Genomic DNA, 19281 nt, shown 5'->3' with positions numbered 1-19281 from the left:
CCTATTTTACAGATGAAACCAATGCACAAAGAGATTAAGTAATTGCCCACACTACATAATAAATGACAGGGCCAGGATTCAAATCCAGGCAGTCTGAATCCAGAGTCCATATTCTTAATCTTTATCTAATCCTGTACTGTCCCTCCACAAATACTGCTTTCCTTCTTTTCCCTCACATTATTTCTACAGCCAGATACAAAAGAAGAAAAGGAAGGATTACCTGAATTCCCCACGGCACCATTGTTCACCAGGGAATTCGGAGCCACAGTACGGGGCCAGTGTCCATCGTGAGACGTGTTAGGGATTGCCACAGGTCTGGCAGCAGGCTGTGCAAAGATGATGCTGGGATCATTCAGGCCAATATTGCTGGGGGCACTGCCTGGTGCAGAGTGGATCACTGGGCCATGGATGGGCCAGGACGGGGTAGGGATCTGGAGAGGGTGCATTGGCAACAATCCCATATTGTGCATGGGGGAATACTGAGCTGGTGGTGACTGGGGAAAGTTATACAGTGGCATCTGGACCTGATGGGGAGGTTGGGCTCCCTGCTGAGGTGGGCCAAGCTTAGGCTGGGATCCTGGCTGAGATGAAGGCTGGGTAATAGCAGCTGACTGGGAAGAGTTCTGTGGAAATGGCTGAGGCTGAGGAGAATAAGATGGTGATTCAGACTGCAGAAAAAACCACACACACATTTTAAAATTAATTTATAAACATCTTAATTTTATAAAAGTAGAGATAAAATACAAAATTAAAAACTTTATAGAACAGAACTTTATGATGTATATCATAACAAATAATGAGTTTTTCCCAAGGTACTCAAACCCCCTTCTCAAGTAGGTATTGCCTCATAAATCTTTTTATTGTCCAAAGAAAAGAGAACCCAGACACAGTTCCCACCATGCAGAACACATACTTACCACTGCAAACTCAAGACTTCCATCTACATATCTCATAGTCACTTTCATTCAGTCCCTCAACAAGTATTTACTGTGTCAGTTATGTACTGAGTATTGTTCTAGGTAATAAAAATGTAAAACCAACAAGTATGCCCTGATTGAACTCAATGTTTAAGGGGGTAAGGAGGGGAGCAGATAAAGATTACATAAGCAATCACAATAAGTATAATGAGTATTATGATAAAGAATGTATAGTGTACAGCTGTCCCTCAGGATATACAGGGGATTTGTTCCAGGACCCCCACAATCCTCCTGTACTCAAGTCCCACAGTCAGCCCTACAGAACCCATATATACAAAAAGTTGGATCTCTGAATACCCGGGTTTTGCATCCTGGGAATACTGTATTTTCCAACCACAATCTGTTGGAAAAAATTCATGTAGAAGTAGACCCACGCAGTTCAAACCTGTTTTGTTCAAGGGTCAACTATATAATGAAATCCCAGAGCAGAACACCTAAAGCCACTTTGGGAGAAGGGGAGAAGAGAAATCAAAGAAAGCTTCCCAGAAAAAGTGACCTTTTAGCTAAGACTCAGGGTAAATAGAAATCAGTCTGATACAAGAAGGGAGAGACAAGGGGAGAGGAAGAGTGTGTTCAATGACTGAAGGTCTAGAGGTATGAAAATACATGGCTTTTTAAAGTAATTGGAATCTGAAAGAAGTTTAATATTACTGGAGTATAATGGCAGGGGAATGGCTGAGGCTGAAGAGCTAAATAGGGGCAAGACAATGAAGTGTCTTACAAGCCTTGTAATTTAGACTATATCCTATGTGCAGTGGTAAACCACTGAAGGGTTTTAAACAGGTAAGGAATATGATCAATCTGAACTTTAGAAAGATTATTCTGGTTTAATGAGAATAAAATAGAGAATTTGTTTTTGTTTTTTTTTTTTTTAAGGCTGATGAGAGAACAGGAACAGTGGCTCAAGACTGTAATCCTAGCACTTTCGGAGGCTGAGGCAGGCAGATCACTTGAGCTCAGGAGTTTGAGACCTGCCTGGGCAACATGTCGAAATCCCATCTTTACAAGAAATACAAAATTGGCCAAGTGTGGTGGTGCATGCTTGTAGTCCCAGCTACTCTGGAGGTTGACATGGGAGAATCACCTGAGCCTGGGAGGTCGAGACCGCAGTGAGCTGTGATTGTGCCACTGCACTCCAGTCTGGGCAATAGAGCAAGACCCTGTCTCACAACTGAATGAATGAATAAATAGGTAAAAATTAAAAGGCTGTTGAGACTGATTAGGAGGCTGCTATAATAAAACAGTCCTGAGATGATAGTAGCCTAGGCTAAGGAAATATAAACAGGGATAGAGGGAAGCAAATGGCTGTGAGACACTTTTTTTTTTGAGACAGTCTCACTGTGTTGCCCAGGCTGGAGTGCAGTGGTGTAATCTCCGCTCACTGCAATCACCACCTCCTGGGTTCAAGCGATTCCCCTGCCTGTCTCCCAACTAGCTGGGATGACAGGTTGCCTGCCACCACACCCAGCTAATTTTTTGTATTTTTAGCAGAGATGGAGTTTTACCATGTTGGTCAGGCTGGTCTCAAACTCCTGACCTGAGGTGATCCGCCCACCTCAGTCTCCCAAAGTGCTGGGATTACAGGACTGAGCCACCACACCTAGCTTTTTTAAAGGCAGAAACAACAGGACTTAGTGACTGAATACAGAGGTTGAAGGAGAGGGAAAAGTTTTGGAAATTAGACAGAAAATGGGATCATTCAACGAGATATAAAACACAGGAGGAAGAAGCAAGTCCTGGGGGTTGGAAGGAAAGATTAACTATATTTTAGACATGTTGCAGTGCTTTGTTAGACATAAGAGTAGCAGTGTCCATTAGACAGATTCTTTCTGAAAGCACAGGTGAGAGAAAAGTGACGACTAGCGGCATAAAACGAAAATTAGGACAGCACAGAAAAGTGGTTAGAGCATAAGTTTTGCTGACAGAGAGCCTGAGGGTTCACGTTCTGATTCCAAGTGTCTATTGAAGTCAGGCAAGGAACTTGAACCTCGGTTTCTTTACCTGTAAAGTATAATCAGAATTTGCCTTAGGTTTTTGAGAAGATTAACTGAACAATGCATGTGGAACATATAACCACCAAGTTCAAGATAGCAGAAACATTTCTGTAACAACGGAAGGATGATAAAGAAGCTTTTAAGATAGGAATGGGATCGAAGAAGAATGTACATACAGGGGTTTCAACTGAGGGTAATTTTTTAATAAAGCTAAAATAACAATGTTAAAAACTGTTAAAGCTTGGTAATGATACATAGAGATTTACTTTCTATACTTTTCTGTACTTTTGAAATATTTTATAATCATAAGCAATGCACATATAAGCACATAGTTTACACTCAACAAATGTTAACTACATTAAATGTGATTATTGTTGTTTATGAAAGTATCAGGCACATAATAGGTATTCGAGTGTTTCAGATGAGGGTGGAAAATTTCCTAAATGTTTTCCAAAGATTCTCCCTAATACTCTTCAAATACTTGAAAGTTTTTTCTAAAACACAAATCACATTAGATTTAGCATGTTAAACAGTGAACAGATTTGACGCTAGAAAGACCTCGGTTTGATTTTTATACTCTCTTATTCTCAGTTTCCCAGTTTGTAAAATTTGATGATACTAATACCTACCACTTCACTTGGCCACTAGCAGGATTAAATTTGATAAGTGCAAAGCACTGAACATTATATCAGATTTAGAGTGTTATTTAGAGTAACTATTAAGAGGTACAAGGTGAATATAGATTTATACAAAGGTTAAGAGCAACTCAGCAAACTTAATATTAAACTTATGAGTCTGGGCTGGGCGCAACGGCTCACACCTGTAATCCCAGCACTGTGGGGAGCCTGAGGCAGGTGGATCACCTGAGGTCAGGAGTTCAAGACCAGCCTGACCAATATGGTGAAATCCCATTCCTACTAAAAATACAAAAATTAGCCGGGAGTGGTAGCGTTGCCTGTAGTCCAGCCACTCAGGAGACGGAGACAGAATTACGTGATCCCAGGGGTGAGGAGGTTGCAGTGAGCCAAGAATGCGCCACTGCACTCCAGCCTAGGCAACAGAGCGAGACTCCCTCTTAAAGAAAAAATAGTAAAATAAACTTATGAGTGTAAATTCTCATTCAATACTGTTTTTTTACAGGGTGTATTTCACTAGGTATCCACAGGTCAAGCTACGAGAAGACAGAAGTTTCATGCAAGCAAAATGCCATGTATATATTGACCTAACAACACTAAATGCCTAAAACATCTCAATTTTTATGTCTATTTTTATTAATGGTACTGATATTTTTCCACGAAGCAAAGTCTGAAACCTCAAAGTCATTACCTTATTTTTAATCCATCTTATTAGGTAGTTATCGTACAACTGAAGAGTAGGCTCATGTAAATTAAGTAGCTTCTCTGTAGACAGAAACCCAGATCTACATTATTCCAAAAGGAATGCTCATTCCACCTTATGCGCCTAGCAAGGACATATATACAAAGCACTATGTAATCTGGAAGATTGTATTTGCCAGTCTGAGAGAAAACACATTAAAGATACTGCTATCATCAGTCAAGACTAACACATTCACAGGCAGAGTACTTACACATTCTGAGGACTGTCTAGTCCTTATGGACTGATCACCCTGTTGCTGAGCTGAACCAGCCACCTGTTGAGCATTTACAAGGTTGCGGACCAGCTGGGCTGCTAAGAGAAGGCATCACAAAGAAAATCAACAGATAAGGAAAGTAGCAGAGAAATGACAATAAATAAACTCCCTTCTTATGTAAAAGAATCTCAAATATCTCTGCAATTCTATAAACTTAGACTTTTAAACCTTGAGTATATTAGTGAAGAACTTGTAGCAACTGAGCTACTTTCAAAAGCCATTTTTCAATCTAGCAGATCAAGAAAAAAAATACACTGATCCTAGAAACAAGAACAAATGTCATCTGCTTTTCTAAAGGAGACAACATATTTACTTCAGAAATACTTTATGGTTGGGTGGAGTGGCTCATATCTGTAATCCTAGTATTCTGGGAGGCTGAGGTGGGAGGATCACTTGAGTCCGGGAGGTCAAAGCTGCAGTGAGCTGTGATCATACCATTGCACTGCAGCCTGACTCGTCTCAAAAAAATAAAAAATAAAATAAAAAAATAATAACCTCCAAAGAATACTTAAAGGGAGATAATTGAATATAACAGACTGTGGAGACTTTGATAATGAACTTACCCAAGTACTATTCAAAGTAAAAGCCTCATTGTCTAAATTTTATCTAAGAAATTGTAAGGTCCAAAATCATACAATTAGGTTTGCAATAGAGAGGAATTAGGGTCCTTCAGCATGCAAGCAACATAAATGACTTCGTTTCTACCAGAAACTATGTTTGGTCTTTTCTATTTACCTGCCACACTGCTATTCCTCTGACGGGCCAGCTTGACCTCTGGGCACTCCCTTCGTACATGTCCAGCATCTCCACATATAAAACATCTGAGGTCTCTGGGGTCTCTAAAGTCTCGAGTGTCGTGGAGGTCTCGGGGGTCAAGAACGTCTCGGGAATCTTTCTCTTCTTCATTCCCTTCCTTCTCTTCTTCACTGTCTTTCTTCTTTAGTCTAAACAGTAAACTGCTGATACCAATAATGTGGGGCTAGGGACTTGTAAATTAAGTGAGTCACAAAACAAACTAAACTATGCAGGACTCTCACGATAATAAAAGGACTAGCATGCCTATCACTTCATGCGTCTTTTTGAAGGCAAGGGAACAAACATTATGGCATACCTGCACCTTTGGCAGGAACTGGGTTTTCTAGTAGTTTTGTAAAACAACATTATATTAAATATTTTAAAATACCAAAATTTAAACCTTTAACAATCCTTAGAGGTTGATATTTATTATCTCTGGTTTCAAAAAGAAATTGAGGCTTAGAGAAGGTAAGTTCTTGACTAAATTTAATAGTCAGTAAATAGCAGTGATGGAAACTGGAAGTTTGTTCTGTCTCAAAAGTTCCAAGTTTTTATATTAGTTTTACAAAAGAAAGAGATCTTCCTGACCTGCTACAGTATACAGAACCTGGGAGACTATAATTCACAGATATATTCTGAGGGAATATAGAAGATGTACATTCCCCAAGATCTGTAAGTATAGCTCACAGCATATATCTCAAGAATTCCATTAATTGTATTTTAATTATCAGTTTGCATGACTGTGAGATCCTCAGCAAGAACCCAATGTCTTGGTCACTTTTATTTCTCCTAGAACAGTTCCCAACACATAGTTGGTGTCAATAAATGCTTCTTCATTTAAAAAAAAAGACAAAACTGGCTGGCACGGTGACTCACGCCTGTAATCCCAGCAATTTGGGAGGCCAAGGTGGTGGATCACCAGGTCAGGAGTTTGAGACCAGCCTGGCCAACAATGGTGAAACCCCGTCTCTACTAAAGATACTAAAAATTAGCCAGGCATCGTGGTGCGCGCCTGTAATCTCAGCTACTTCGGAGGCTGAGGCAGGAGAATCACTTGAACCCAGGAGGCGGAGGTTACAGTGAGCCGAGATCACACCATTGCACTCCAGCCTGGGCGACAGGGCTTGACGCCATCTCAAAAAACAAACAAAAACAAAAACAAAACAACAAAAAACTGAGTGAATTAATGAATAAATGAACAAATGAATGTTAGAAGATACTATTATACCACACACAAATCTTACCCTATTACAAAATTCCACTCAAATGAACATTTACCTTAGGTATAACTAAATACCCTAAACTTTCTCACTTAAACATTTCTGAACATAATTATAGCTACAAATTGGCCTCTCATTTATTTTCCTCGAAATGTTGATAAATATTCATTTGCCAACCTTTTCCTTTTAGGGCAGTCTTTCATGTAGTGGCCTATTTTTCCACACACACGGCAACATCTATCATTGGGAGCCAGTTCTCCATCTGTTAATACTCTGGAATCAAAGAAGTACTCCTAGGGAGAAAATGCAATTTTACTAGGAGGAATCACTATAAAACTTTTGAATCCAAATGGAAAGAAAACCAAGATGCAAACATGGTTTATTTTTACAAAGAAAATAATAGCAACAAATGTTTCACTGTAAGTAAAACCCATGATATGAAAATAAGATTCACAATCATCATCATCACAGTTGCTAATAGTACTAACCAAGTTACATCCTTACACAAAGATGCTACAGATGAATAAGAAAAGTCTCAATAAAGTAGATACTATTTTCATCCTCGTTTTACAGATGGGGAAACTGATTCAGGAGTTCAAGTCATTTGCCCATAGAAAAAAAGAGGTTAAGTCTCAGATAAAAGATGTAGAGCTAAGTCCATCTCACAACAAAACTCATGCTTTCTGCTATATCGGGCTACTTTTGGAAAGTAATTATTCTCTGTACAAAATTGCCTGTAGGCTGGGTGCCGTGACTCATGCCTGTAATCCCAACACTTAGGGAGGCCGAGGCGGAGGGATCACCTGAGGTCAAGAGTTCAAGACCAGCCTGGCCAACATGGTGAAACCCCGTCTCTACTAAAAACACAAAAATTAGCTGAGCACAGTGGTGTGTGCCTGTAGTCCCAGCTATTCAAGAGGAAGAGACAGGAGAGCTGCTTGAATCCGGAAGTGGAGGTTACAGTGAGCCAAGATCGTGCCACTGCACTCCAGTCTGGGTGACACAGCAAGACAAAGAAAGTCTGTAGTCCCAGCTACTCAGGAGGCTGAGATGGGAGGACCACCCAAGGCCAGGAGTTTGAGGCTGTAGTACATAATGACTGTGCCTATGAACAGCCACTACACTCCAGCCTGGATGAAGTAGTGAGACTCTGTCTCCAAAAACTAAAAATACATAAGTAAATAACAACAAAAAAAGCAATTCTCTGGTTTATGTGAAATATGATTGGACTTAATACAGCTTTTTAAGAACATGTAACATGTATTATGTAAAGAGGAACAGACCTAAAGAAAAGGTAGGGAACTAAAAAGAAGTAAATAATTTTCCCAAGTCTTAGAACCAGACTTATTTCTGCTTTATCTTTGCACCATGCTTATCCTTCTAAACTTTAGCTTAGTTTTGCACTGTCACAAAGACTAGTTGGTCCTAATGGTGTCCATCCTTCTGGAAGGCAAGAGAACATGTCCACTTAGCTGTTTTCACATTTACCTAAATTCAAGGATAAAAGTATACCAGACACGCCCAATAGGACGGCTATAGCTTTAAAAAGACAATAACAAGTATTGGTGAGGATGTAGAAAAACTAGAACACATATGTATTGCTGGTGGGAATGTAAAGTAGCACAGCCACTTTAGAAAACAGTTCCTTGAAAAGTTAAACATAAATTTATCAAAATGACACAGCAATTACACTATTAAGTATATACCAAGAGAAATAAAAACATATATTCTCACAAAAATTTACACACAAATATTCACAACAGCATTATTCATAATAGCCAAAAAGTAGAAACAACTCAAATGTCCAACAACTGATGAATGGATAATGAAATGTGGTGTATCCATAAAATGGAGTATTTTTCAGCCATAAAAGGGAATGAAGTATTGATACATGGTACAGCATGAAGGAACCTTGAAAACACCATGCTAAATGAAAGAAGCCAGTTTCAAAATGTCACATATCATATCATTTAACTTATATGAAATGTCCAAAATAGGCAAATCTATAGAGACAAAAAGTGGATTAGTGGTTTGAGAAGAGGGGAAGAGAGGGGATGAGAACTGACTGCTAATGAGGACAAGAGTTTATTTTAGAGAAGATAAAAATGTTCTAAAATTAAATTGTGGGGATGATTGCACAATCCTGTATATATATTAAAAACCACTGAATTGCACAATGAGTTGTATATAATGTGAACTCTATTCCAATGAAGCTGTTTGGTTTGGTTTTATTTGGTTTTTTAGAGACAGCATCTCGCTGTGTTGGCCAGGCTGGTCTTGAACTCCTGGCCTCAAACGATCTTCCTGACCTGGTCTTCCAAAGTAACAGACTGCAGGCATGAGCCACCATGCCCATCCTGTTGTTTTTTTTTTTTTTTTTTTTTTTTTTTAAAGACGAAAGATACAATTCTTCATCACTACTGATAAATCAATGTAGCTAATTAAAATCATCATCCTATTTTTTGCCAGGACAACACAAAGGTCTTAATTCACCCAGCTGCTTAAGACAGAAACCTAAGAAGCGTCCTGAACTTGTTCTCTTTCACCCATCACTTCTAATTAATGACCAAGTTGTATACATTCTATTGCTGAATATCTCTTGAATCCACTTTTCTCTATCCTTCCACCCCAGTTAGGGTGGCCTACACCTGAGGTCAGCAAACTTATTCTGTCAAGAGTCAGGTAGTACATCTTTTAGGTGTTGTGACAAAATTAAAGATGTAATATAGGTACTTACATAATGAGAGAAAGCAAATTTCCACAAAAAAATTTTATTGAAGAAATGTTAAATATGCTAATAGTAATAATTAGATATAATCTTCTGTAATATAAGTTTACTACTAAGAAGAACAGAATTATTTTGGAGGGAGATGATAGTTCACTCAATTAGGGTTCAAAGTTAGTGTTCCCTATCATTAAAACTGAGAGCAACTGTTCATCTGTAAATGTTGATCTGCAAAGATATTTTATGTATTTAACTGAAAATGCTTTTCACAGATGAAGATTCAGAGTAGACAGAATAATCTAGAGTACATATGTAAGAACTAATCTTTCATAAAGGAGAGATACCTACAGATGCAGGTAGATTTATAGATCTAGTAGCAGAAAGCTAAAGGACTACTTATTGATACTATGTACCGTCTCAGAGGAAAAGCATCCACTGGAGTGAGAAGGGCAGAGGTAAAAGGTGGGACAAAGTGCAGGGCATACAGCACTTCTTTTTTTTTTTTTTTTTTTTTTGAGACAGAGTTTCACTCTGTCACCCAGGCTGGAGTGCAGTGGCGCAATCTCAGCTCACTGCAACCTCCGCCTACCGGGTTCAAGCGATTCTCCTGCCTCACCCAAGCTGTGACTACAGGCACGCACCACCACTCCCGGCTAATTTTTTTTTTTTTTTTTGTATTTTTAGTAGAGACAAGATTTCACCACGTTGACCAGGCTGGTCTCGAACTCCTGACCTTGTGATCTGCCCGCCTCAGGCTCCCAAAATGCTGGGATTACAGATGTGAGCCACCACACCCGGTCAACATACTGCATTTTGAGTAAAATAGGTAAATTTGAAATAGTTCTAATAGAATAGGAGCTAAAGGTAACTAAACAAATATAACTGTCACACAGTACTAAAAGTCCAGCGGAGGCTGGTCAATGTTTATGACTATACTATATACTTAAAACTGTCTAGCTTTTTGACTTTTTTCCATTAGTGTACAGCTACCCAAGGACAGGCACATGATGGATAGCTGAGTTCATATAAGGCACAATACAGAAGAGTGCACAGGAAGGACTGTGGCACAAAGGAATTCAAGGTATATGTTAGATGGCCAGGCACAGTGGCTCACACCTGTAATCCCAGCACTTTGGGAGGCCGAGGTGAGCAATCGTTTGTGACCAGTCTGGCCAGCGTAGTGAAACCCTGTCTCTACTAAAAATACAAAAATTATCTGGGCATGGTGGCTGCACCTGTAAATCCAGCTACTAGGGAGGCCAAGGCAGGAGGATCGCTTCAACCTGGGTGGCAGAGGCTGTAGTGAGCTGGGATAGCACCACTGCACTCCAGCATGGGTGACAGAGTGAGACTCCATCTCAAAAAAAAAAAACCACCACCAACAGTATATGCTAGAGAGCAGAGAAAATCTAAGTTAAATGGGGAAGAAAGATGACAGAAGACAGCTGATGGATATGGACAAAATGGGTCAACATATAGGAGAACATAATGATGTAGAAAAATAACTGAAAGAACAAGAAAGATGAAAGAACATGAAATATACTTATCTTTATCTTTCATTAATTTAGGGAAATAAGGCAAATCTATCTTGCATACTGCTATAATCTCAGTAACTAGGAGTGAAATAGGTATGAAGTATAAGCATGAAAGACTATATACAAGGATATTTTCGACCATACAGGTTGAGTATCCCTTATCCGAAATGTTTGAGATCAGAAGTGTTTCGGATTTTGGAATACTTGCATTATATTTATACCAGCTGAGCATCCCAAATCAGAAAATCTGAAATCTCAAATGCTCTGTATGAGCATTTCCTTTGAGGGTCATGTCAGTGCTCAGTAATTTTCAGGCTTTAGATTTGGGATGCTTAACCTGTGTTAAGTTGTAACACTGATACAAGGAAGATAACCTAAATGTCCATCAAAAGAAGTTAGATAAGCTAGTATATCCAAATTATGGAATACTATATAGTGACTTTTGAAAGAGATCAAGTAAGTCGAAAAATGATTAGCAGACTCATGGGCCCCTTCTGCTAGGCCCCAAATGGCATTCAAGACCAAAGATTTTGACATCTATATATAATTATAATAAATTGCATTATTAAGAATTACTAAAAATTTGTATGCATAAACTAAAATGGGCACACTTCCAGTTTACCGAGGACTCTAATTTAGTATTCTGCTAAAAAGTCTCAGCCAGGCACAGTGGCTCACGCCTGTAATCCTAGCACTTTGGGAGGCTGAGGTGGGTGGATCGCCTAAGGTAAGGAGTTCAAAACCAGCCTGACCAACATGGCGAAACCCCGTCTCTAGTAAAAATACAAAATTAGCTGGGCATAGTGGCATATGCCTGTAATCACAGCTACTTGCGAGGCTGAGGCAGGAGAATCGCTTGAACCTGGGAGGCAGAGGTTGCAGTGCACTGAGATTGCGCCATTGCACTCCAGCCTGGGAAACAAGAGCGAGACTCCATCTCAAAAAAAAAAAAAAAAAGGCCGGGCGCGGTGGCTCAAGCCTGTAATCCCAGCACTTTGGGAGGCCGAGACGGGCGGATCACGAGGTCAGGAGATCGAGACCATCCTGGCTAACACGGTGAAACCCCGTCTCTACTAAAAATACAAAAACTAGCCGGGCGAGGTGGTGGGCGCCTGTAGTCCCAGCTACTCGGGAGGCTGAGGCAGGAGAATGGCGTAAAAACCCGGGAGGCGGAGCTTGCAGTGAGCTGAGATCTGGCCATTGCACTCTAGTCCGGGCGACAGAGCGAGACTCCGCCTCAAAAAAAAAAAAAAAAAAAAAAAAAAAAAAAAAGTCACTACATGGGGCTGAGCATGGTGGCTCATGCCTGAAATCTCAGCACTTGAGGAGACAAAGGCAGGAGGATCACTTGAACCCAGGTGTCCAAGGCTGCAGTGAGCTATGATCGCACCACTGCACTCCAGCCTGGGGATGAGAGCAAGACCTTGTATCAAAAAAACAAAAATAAACAAAAAGGTCTGACTGCATGCAACACTGTGAGGTTCCTACTGAACATATGCATATATAAACACAAACAGTTGAATTCCTCACAATTCTCAGGTAAAATGCTTTATGAGTGTATCATCATAGGTGTTTTGGTCTGTTTTTCACTGTTTCTATTTCAATTAAAATTATTAGTCAAATTAGGCCAAATGCAGTGGTTCACGCCTGTAATCCCAGCAGTTTGGGAGGCCAAGGCAGGTGGATCATGAGATCAGGAGATTGAGACCATCCTGGTCAATATGGTGAAACCTCGCCTCTACTAAAAATATAAAAATTAGCTGGGCATGGTGTTGGGCACCTGTGGTCCCTGCTACTCAGAAGGCTGAGGCAGAAGGATCGCTTGAACCCAGGAGGTGGAGGTTGCAGTGAGCCGAGATCGTGCCACTGCACTCCAGCCTGGTGACAGAGCAAGACTCCGTCTCAAAAAAAAAAAAAAATTGTTTCGTTTTCCTTTTTTCAGTCATTTTGTTTTTACTTTTTTTTACATTTTCAAATTTTACTCTTACTTTATTTGTCTCCATTGTAATTATTATCACCCCATAAGAGGCTAGAAAATAAAAGTATCTGAGAACCAGTGCTCCAAGGGAAAATAAGACTTCTCTCTGCTTTTCTTATTCTACCCCCAAGAAAGAAGACACCTGAAATTGGACTGAACAAGTTCAAGAACATTCACTATGCAATGTAAATGCATGTTTGTTGTGATGGTTAATATTGAATGTCAATTTGACTGGACTGAAGCATACAAACTACTAATCCTAGGCATGTCTGTTGGGTGTTGCCAAAAGAGATTACCATTTGAGTCACTGGGCTGGGGAAGGCACATCCGCCCTTAATCTGGTGGGCATAATTTAATAATAATTTAATCATCTTCCAGTGAATACAAGGCAAGTTCTTCAGTTTTGGGACTTGGACTGGCTCTCCTTGCCCCTCAGCTTGCGGACACTCTATTATGGGACCTTGTGATCATGTAAGTTAATACTTTATAAACTCCTATATATATGTGTTTGTGTGTCTGTGTATATATTTAATAGGATATATATATCCTATTAGCTCTGTCCCTCTAAGAGAACCCTAATACATTTGTTCTATTTCTTGAGATTTCTTCTAAGTCTCTTGCTCTGAAGCTGAAACCTCCTGTAGTCTCCCTAACCATAAGAAAGCAGGTAAAAACCAGAGTGAGACCAAGAGGAATGTGTGACACTCGCCCACCCAATTCAGGCAGAAGAAAACTTCTCCGTTCCATGCCACCTAATTCAGCTTACCAAAGCTATACAAAAATCAGAGAAGCCCCAACAAATAATAAAACATTTCTTTGATTTTGTCTTCTATGTGTACATTTTCATCAAGATTTCTGGAGATAAAAGAGGGACAATGAGCAGCACCTAAAATTCAACAATCCAGAGTCTTGACTATCTATTCTCATTCACTCAGCAAATGCTTATTTGGTACATCCAATGCGCCAGACACTATGTATGTACTGGAAATAGAAAGGTGAACCTTACAGACATGAATCCTGTCTTCATGGGGTTTACAGTCTAGTGGAAAATACAGAATTTAACAAATAGTTTAAACAAATAAAATTTTGAAAATATGTATCTCATTATGGACTATGCAGTAAGAAAAAATATACAAAGCTATGACCATCTCTTTCCCTGTATCTAACATCAGTTTGGAAACAGGATTAAGTTTCTTTTCTACTTAAAAAAAGAAAAGATTCTCAATTCATATAATGTAAACTTACAGCTTCTCTCCCAATGAGTGGATAAAAAGGGGTACCAAAAAGTTTCCTTCCATTGATGAATGCTTTCATGATGAAATTGGTCACTATTAAAGAAAGAAGAAAACAATAAAGATGCAGACATTAATGAGTCAGAGTTTTAAAATCAGAGAATCTCTATATTTAAAACTTACTTTTTCTAGAAACTCCAGCACCAAGGTTATGATTCAAGTCAAAAGGGTCTATAAAGGAAATACATCAATGATTAAGAATTACATTCACTGTACCATAAAAATATACTCAGAAGTCATTGCCAAAGTCTAATACTTATATGTACTAAGACTACACAAACCAGCAAATTCTTCCTCTAAAATTACAGATTAAAGGATGAAAACTGATAAAAATCTAGAGGAAGAATCTTCCAAATCCTAACGTATTTCAGTTTTCCCCTCAATTTCCTTGACCAAATTTTGGTTGCTTCTGAATTAATATCAGCTTAAATGATTACCTTCAATTGCAATGCACTTAGAAGTCCACTGCTTCTCGAAAGTTGTCAACAGCTTTTTCTGCCGAATGCTAATTACATATTCCTTGAAATCAAACTCTTCAGTATAGAAACGAAGCAGTCCCAACCAAAGCTCCCCTAATGATTCTGTGTTCTTTCCAAGTGAAGGTAAACGTTTTTTCTACATATAAAAAAATGAAATGAACAATGTCTATACAGTACTATCCAAAATATGGACAGCAAATCCAAGTAAAATTATTAAATCATACAAATGTTAGCATATATCAGTGAGCATTCTAGAACATAAAGACTATTTTAAAATTACCAGTTCTTCTGTTTTATCAAAGAAAAAAGCATTCCATCCATCAACCATTCTCTGTGGAATCTGTTTTCCATCAAAGATCTGCATAAAAAAATTAATTGTATCATTAGATTTCAAGTGATCCAACCCAAAGGCCCAAATACTCTAATACCATTTTAGAATTTACCTATAAGACACACTAAAATACTTCTTCCAAAAAGAACGTGTCAGGATGATGGTATAATTTGATGCCAAGAAATTAACGAATAAAACGTACCTGAAAGACCAAAGCTGGAAATGGATGTCTTAAGAGAATCAAACTCCAAATGATACATTCGATGTTACCTGATGTTACCTACTTAGACTATCAAAACATATCCAGTACAAGAATAATGAAGCAAAACTAAAAAAAGAAACAGCAGTTATGATGAACAGCAGTTTCATAAAAGGATCACAGATGTAAAAATACAAAATAGATAACACCTACTGATGGTGCACCCAAAGGAAGTCAACAGAACTGTTTTGGGACCTAGTACCTTTAATCATTTATCTGTATCAGATAAGGCTAAAAAGCAACTGGACAATCATTTTGTAAAAATAAAAAATTAGGGCCGGGCACGGTAGCTCATGCCTGTAACCCCAGCACTTTGGGAGGCCGAGGAGGGTAGATCATGAGGTCATGAGTTTGAGACCAGCCTGGCCAACATGGTGAAACCCAGCCTCTACTAAAGATACAAAAAATTAGCTGGGTGCAGTGGCACATGCCTGTAATCCCAGCTACTCGGGAGGCTGAGGCAGGAGAAATGCTTGAACCCAGAAGGCAGAGGCTGCAGTGAGCCAAGATCGCGCCACTGCACTCCAGCCTGGGCAACAGGGCAAGACTCTGTCTCACCAAAAAAACAAAACAAAAAAGGAAAATTAGGAAGCTTTCCCTTACATTTTGATAAAGATTATAAACTTTATTAATTATGAATAATAATTTGCTGTCTTAAGGAGAAGAAAAAAGGAGAAAAAATGCTATTTTCACAAGAAAAGTATCCCGTAAGATGTCTGTGTAACTGACTTCCACAAGTAATTGAGACTTTTATTCTAAAGGAGGCTTAAGAAAGAGATGCAATAAAGAAGGAAGGTGCAATAGATTCAGTCAGCAGAGCCGATTTCTAGCCTCTATCCTGAGAAATAGTGATTCTCGGCAAGACAATCCTCTCCCTAAGTGTCCAGTTTTCCCAGTGAAAATAAGAAAAGGCTACACAAATTAGTCAGTCAGTAGTTTATAAATGGAGAAAACATACCACACCACTTTCTCTTTACCCTCCACCCTGAGTAATGGGTCCCAGAATACAATTAAACCACAATACCACTTAAATCCACTAGTTAAGGTGGGCCTGGGCCCAATGGTCATTTCAATTTTTGATGTGACAGTGATTTATAAAATTAACTACATGTCTGGCCCCTCCAATTTTATTCTCAGATTTAACTTATTTGTGGGTAAGGACTATGGCTTATCTCTGAAACCCAGAACCCTACCAGACCAAAGCCATGAAGAGAACACTTAATATATGTTTGTTGAATGACTATATTTACTACGTAAGTATGTTACACAGAAATCAAGTTTCCAGGGACTAGGGCTAGTAAGTTGCTTTTTTACATTTACATATTACTTAAACAGATACAGTTTACCAAAAGTCATCTAGCACATATTCTGCCATTTCATAAAACAAAAAGTGAAAGACTGAGGCCGGGTGCAGTGGCTCATGCCTGTAATCCCAGCACAAAGTTTGGGAGGCTGAAGCAGGCGGATCACCTGAGGTCAGGAGTTCAAGACCAGACTGGCTAACATGGCGAACCCCATCTCTACTAAAAATACAAAAAATTGGCTGGGCGTGGTGGCTCGTGCTTGTAGTCCCAGCTACTTGGGAGGCTGAGGCAGGATAATCTCTTGAACCCAGGAGATGGAGGTTGCAGTGAGGTGAGATTGCGCCATTACACTCCAGCCTGGGTGACAGAGCAAGACTCTGCCTCAAAAAAAAAGTCAATTACAGCTATTAATATCTGAAACAAAAGACACAGGATCTCTGACCTCAAGAAAGAAGTAAAGATAAAGGGGCTGACGTGTAATATTTCACCCTTAAAGATTCAGACGCTATTATAGGTATTTCATGTTTTGTAAACACAGATTTATTTGCTAGATATTAAAATGAACAAACTACCTCTTTAGAACCCTGTTTTCAGATAATTCATACTTCTGAGTAACAACAATCCAACTCTTTAGATCTTGATTGTTTTTAAGAGATTTCATACTTTTCAGTAATATCCATGATCCAACCCAACTATGTTGGCTGATAACGCAGTGGAGTAGGTCTGTGGGCCTTGGAACGTTAATCATCACTCATTTTGCCTATTCTTTTGAATTCTCATGTTTCACTGTTTTTAATTCTCCCCACTCTGTTTCAGCCCTTGGAAGCACTAATGCTATCCACTTTTACACATACACACACACACACACACACACACACACACACACTCTCACTCTCTCTCTCTCTCTCTCTCTCCCTCTCCCTATCTGTTCTCTCTCATTCAACACGAATCATCCCTCATTCAGCACTTAGTCCTCCCTCTAATCATATTATAAGGATCACCAAATAAGTCAATCATATTTATGTAAAGAACGACCCTAAACATTTCCACATTTCTTATATTATTGTGATATTCTAATATGTACTGCTATACTCAATATTGCATTTTTCTTTTTAGACAGAGTCTCGCTCTGTCGCCCAGGCTAGAGCTCAGTGACACAATCTCAGCTCACTGCAACCTCCACCTCGCCAGTTCAAGCCATTCTCGTGCCTCAGCCTCCCAAGTAGCTGGGATTACAGGCATGTGCCACCATGCCTAGCTAATTTTTGTATTTTTTAGTAGAGACGAGGTTTCACCATATTGGCCAGGCTGGTCTCAAACTCCTGACCTCAAGTGATCTACCCACCTCGGCCTCCCAAAGTGCTGGATTACAGGCGTGAGCCACTGCGCCCAGCCTAACTTGTAATTTTTTAGTTGTGCTAAGATAAACAAAATATAAAATTTACCATCATAAGCATACAGTTCTGCGGCATAAGTATAGTCATACTGTCACGCTACCATCACCACCATCCATTCACAGAATACTTATCATCTAGTAAAACTAAAACTCTGTATTTATGAAACTATTACTTCCCATTTCTCCCTCCCTGATTCCCTGGCAACCACCATTCTATTTTCTGTCTCTATGAATTCGACTACTCTAGGTACTTCATATAAGTAGAATCAATTAGTATTTGTCTTTCTGTCACTGGATTATTTCACTTAGCATAATGTCCTCAAGGTTCATCCATTAAGTTGCAATTTTTAAGCTGATATGGGTTAAAAACTTTTTTCATAAAATCATGTGTGAACACTCCCAAATCTCTTTTGGAATTAATTTTTATGTGAAAATTTGCATTTACTTATTATGATTTGCTAGGGTAGAGCAAAAATATTCTGCCTAGGACAGCTCCTTTCGACGCAAAGAACTTCGTATTGCTGACCATCAAAAAAATGCTCTTAGCTGTGCCTCAGTAATACCCAGCCACTTAAAACTTAATTACAGCCAGGTGCGGTGGCTCACACCTGTAATCTCAGCACTTTGGGAGGCCGAGACGGGCAGATCACGAGGTCGATCGAGCCCATCCTGGCTAACACGGTGAAACCCCGTCTCTACTAAAAATACAAAAAATTAGCCAGGCGCGGTAGTGGGCACCTGCAGTCCCAGCTACACGGGAGGCTGAGGCAGGAGAATGGGTGAACCCAGGAGGCGGAGCTTGCAGTGAGTCGAGATTGCGCCACTGCACTGCAGCCTGGGCAACAGAGTGAGACTCCGTCTCAAAAAAAAAAAAGCTTAATCACAAATGGAGGCAGACATCATTAGCTTCTTTAAACATATCCTTACCCTTAAAAGATAATTGATGGCAATGGCCAATACTTAAATGATACCAGAGCAATGAACAATGAGGTCCCATATGACAACCATTTAAAAAGGCCAGAAACAAAAATCCATGTATCATCAGTCTATACATATCACGAAGTCCCCTGAAATCAAACCTCATTATGATGGGAAACATTCCATGAACTGTCTCTCATTTGATCAATATTAAGCAGATGTCTGCTAAACAGATAATGAAAGAGTTTTTAAAGCTGAATATGGTAGTCCTACCTACATTTTTCCAATAATAATAGTAATAATGCTAATGATCATAAATCATAATAGTAAAAATAATAAAAGCAAGCACTGTTTATGAATGTCTATTTTAGCACCTACTACATTCAAAAGCATTCAATGTTTCTGTTCCTCATATCAACACTGAAAT

At 39.3% G+C, this 19281-nt stretch overlaps 1 protein-coding gene across 10 annotated transcripts in view; it reads right to left on the bottom strand.

Annotated features, from left to right (window-relative positions):
- The window catches only part of TUT4 (terminal uridylyl transferase 4), a 215690-nt gene that overhangs the window by 7457 nt on the left and 188952 nt on the right, over positions 1–19281 (bottom strand). For 5 of the 10 annotated variants that reach the window (XM_030941948.1, XM_010372104.2, XM_030941947.1 and 2 more), the window contains 8 exons: positions 14927–15004; positions 14605–14782; positions 14291–14338; positions 14121–14203; positions 6815–6930; positions 5358–5581; positions 4560–4660; positions 221–668 (listed from right to left, as the gene is read on the bottom strand). In XM_030941948.1, the coding sequence (XP_030797808.1) occupies positions 221–668; positions 4560–4660; positions 5358–5581; positions 6815–6930; positions 14121–14203; positions 14291–14338; positions 14605–14782; positions 14927–15004 (1276 nt within the window). The remainder of the gene's footprint in view (positions 1–220; positions 669–4559; positions 4661–5357; positions 5582–6814; positions 6931–14120; positions 14204–14290; positions 14339–14604; positions 14783–14926; positions 15005–19281) is intronic. The other 5 variants (XM_010372109.2, XM_010372083.2, XM_030941951.1 and 2 more) reach the window with 3 other exon arrangements.

Source organism: Rhinopithecus roxellana, chromosome 12 (genome assembly GCF_007565055.1).
Source record: "Rhinopithecus roxellana isolate Shanxi Qingling chromosome 12, ASM756505v1, whole genome shotgun sequence".
Lineage (NCBI taxonomy): Eukaryota > Metazoa > Chordata > Mammalia > Primates > Cercopithecidae > Rhinopithecus > Rhinopithecus roxellana.
This window is presented reverse-complemented; position numbering and strand designations above follow the sequence as displayed.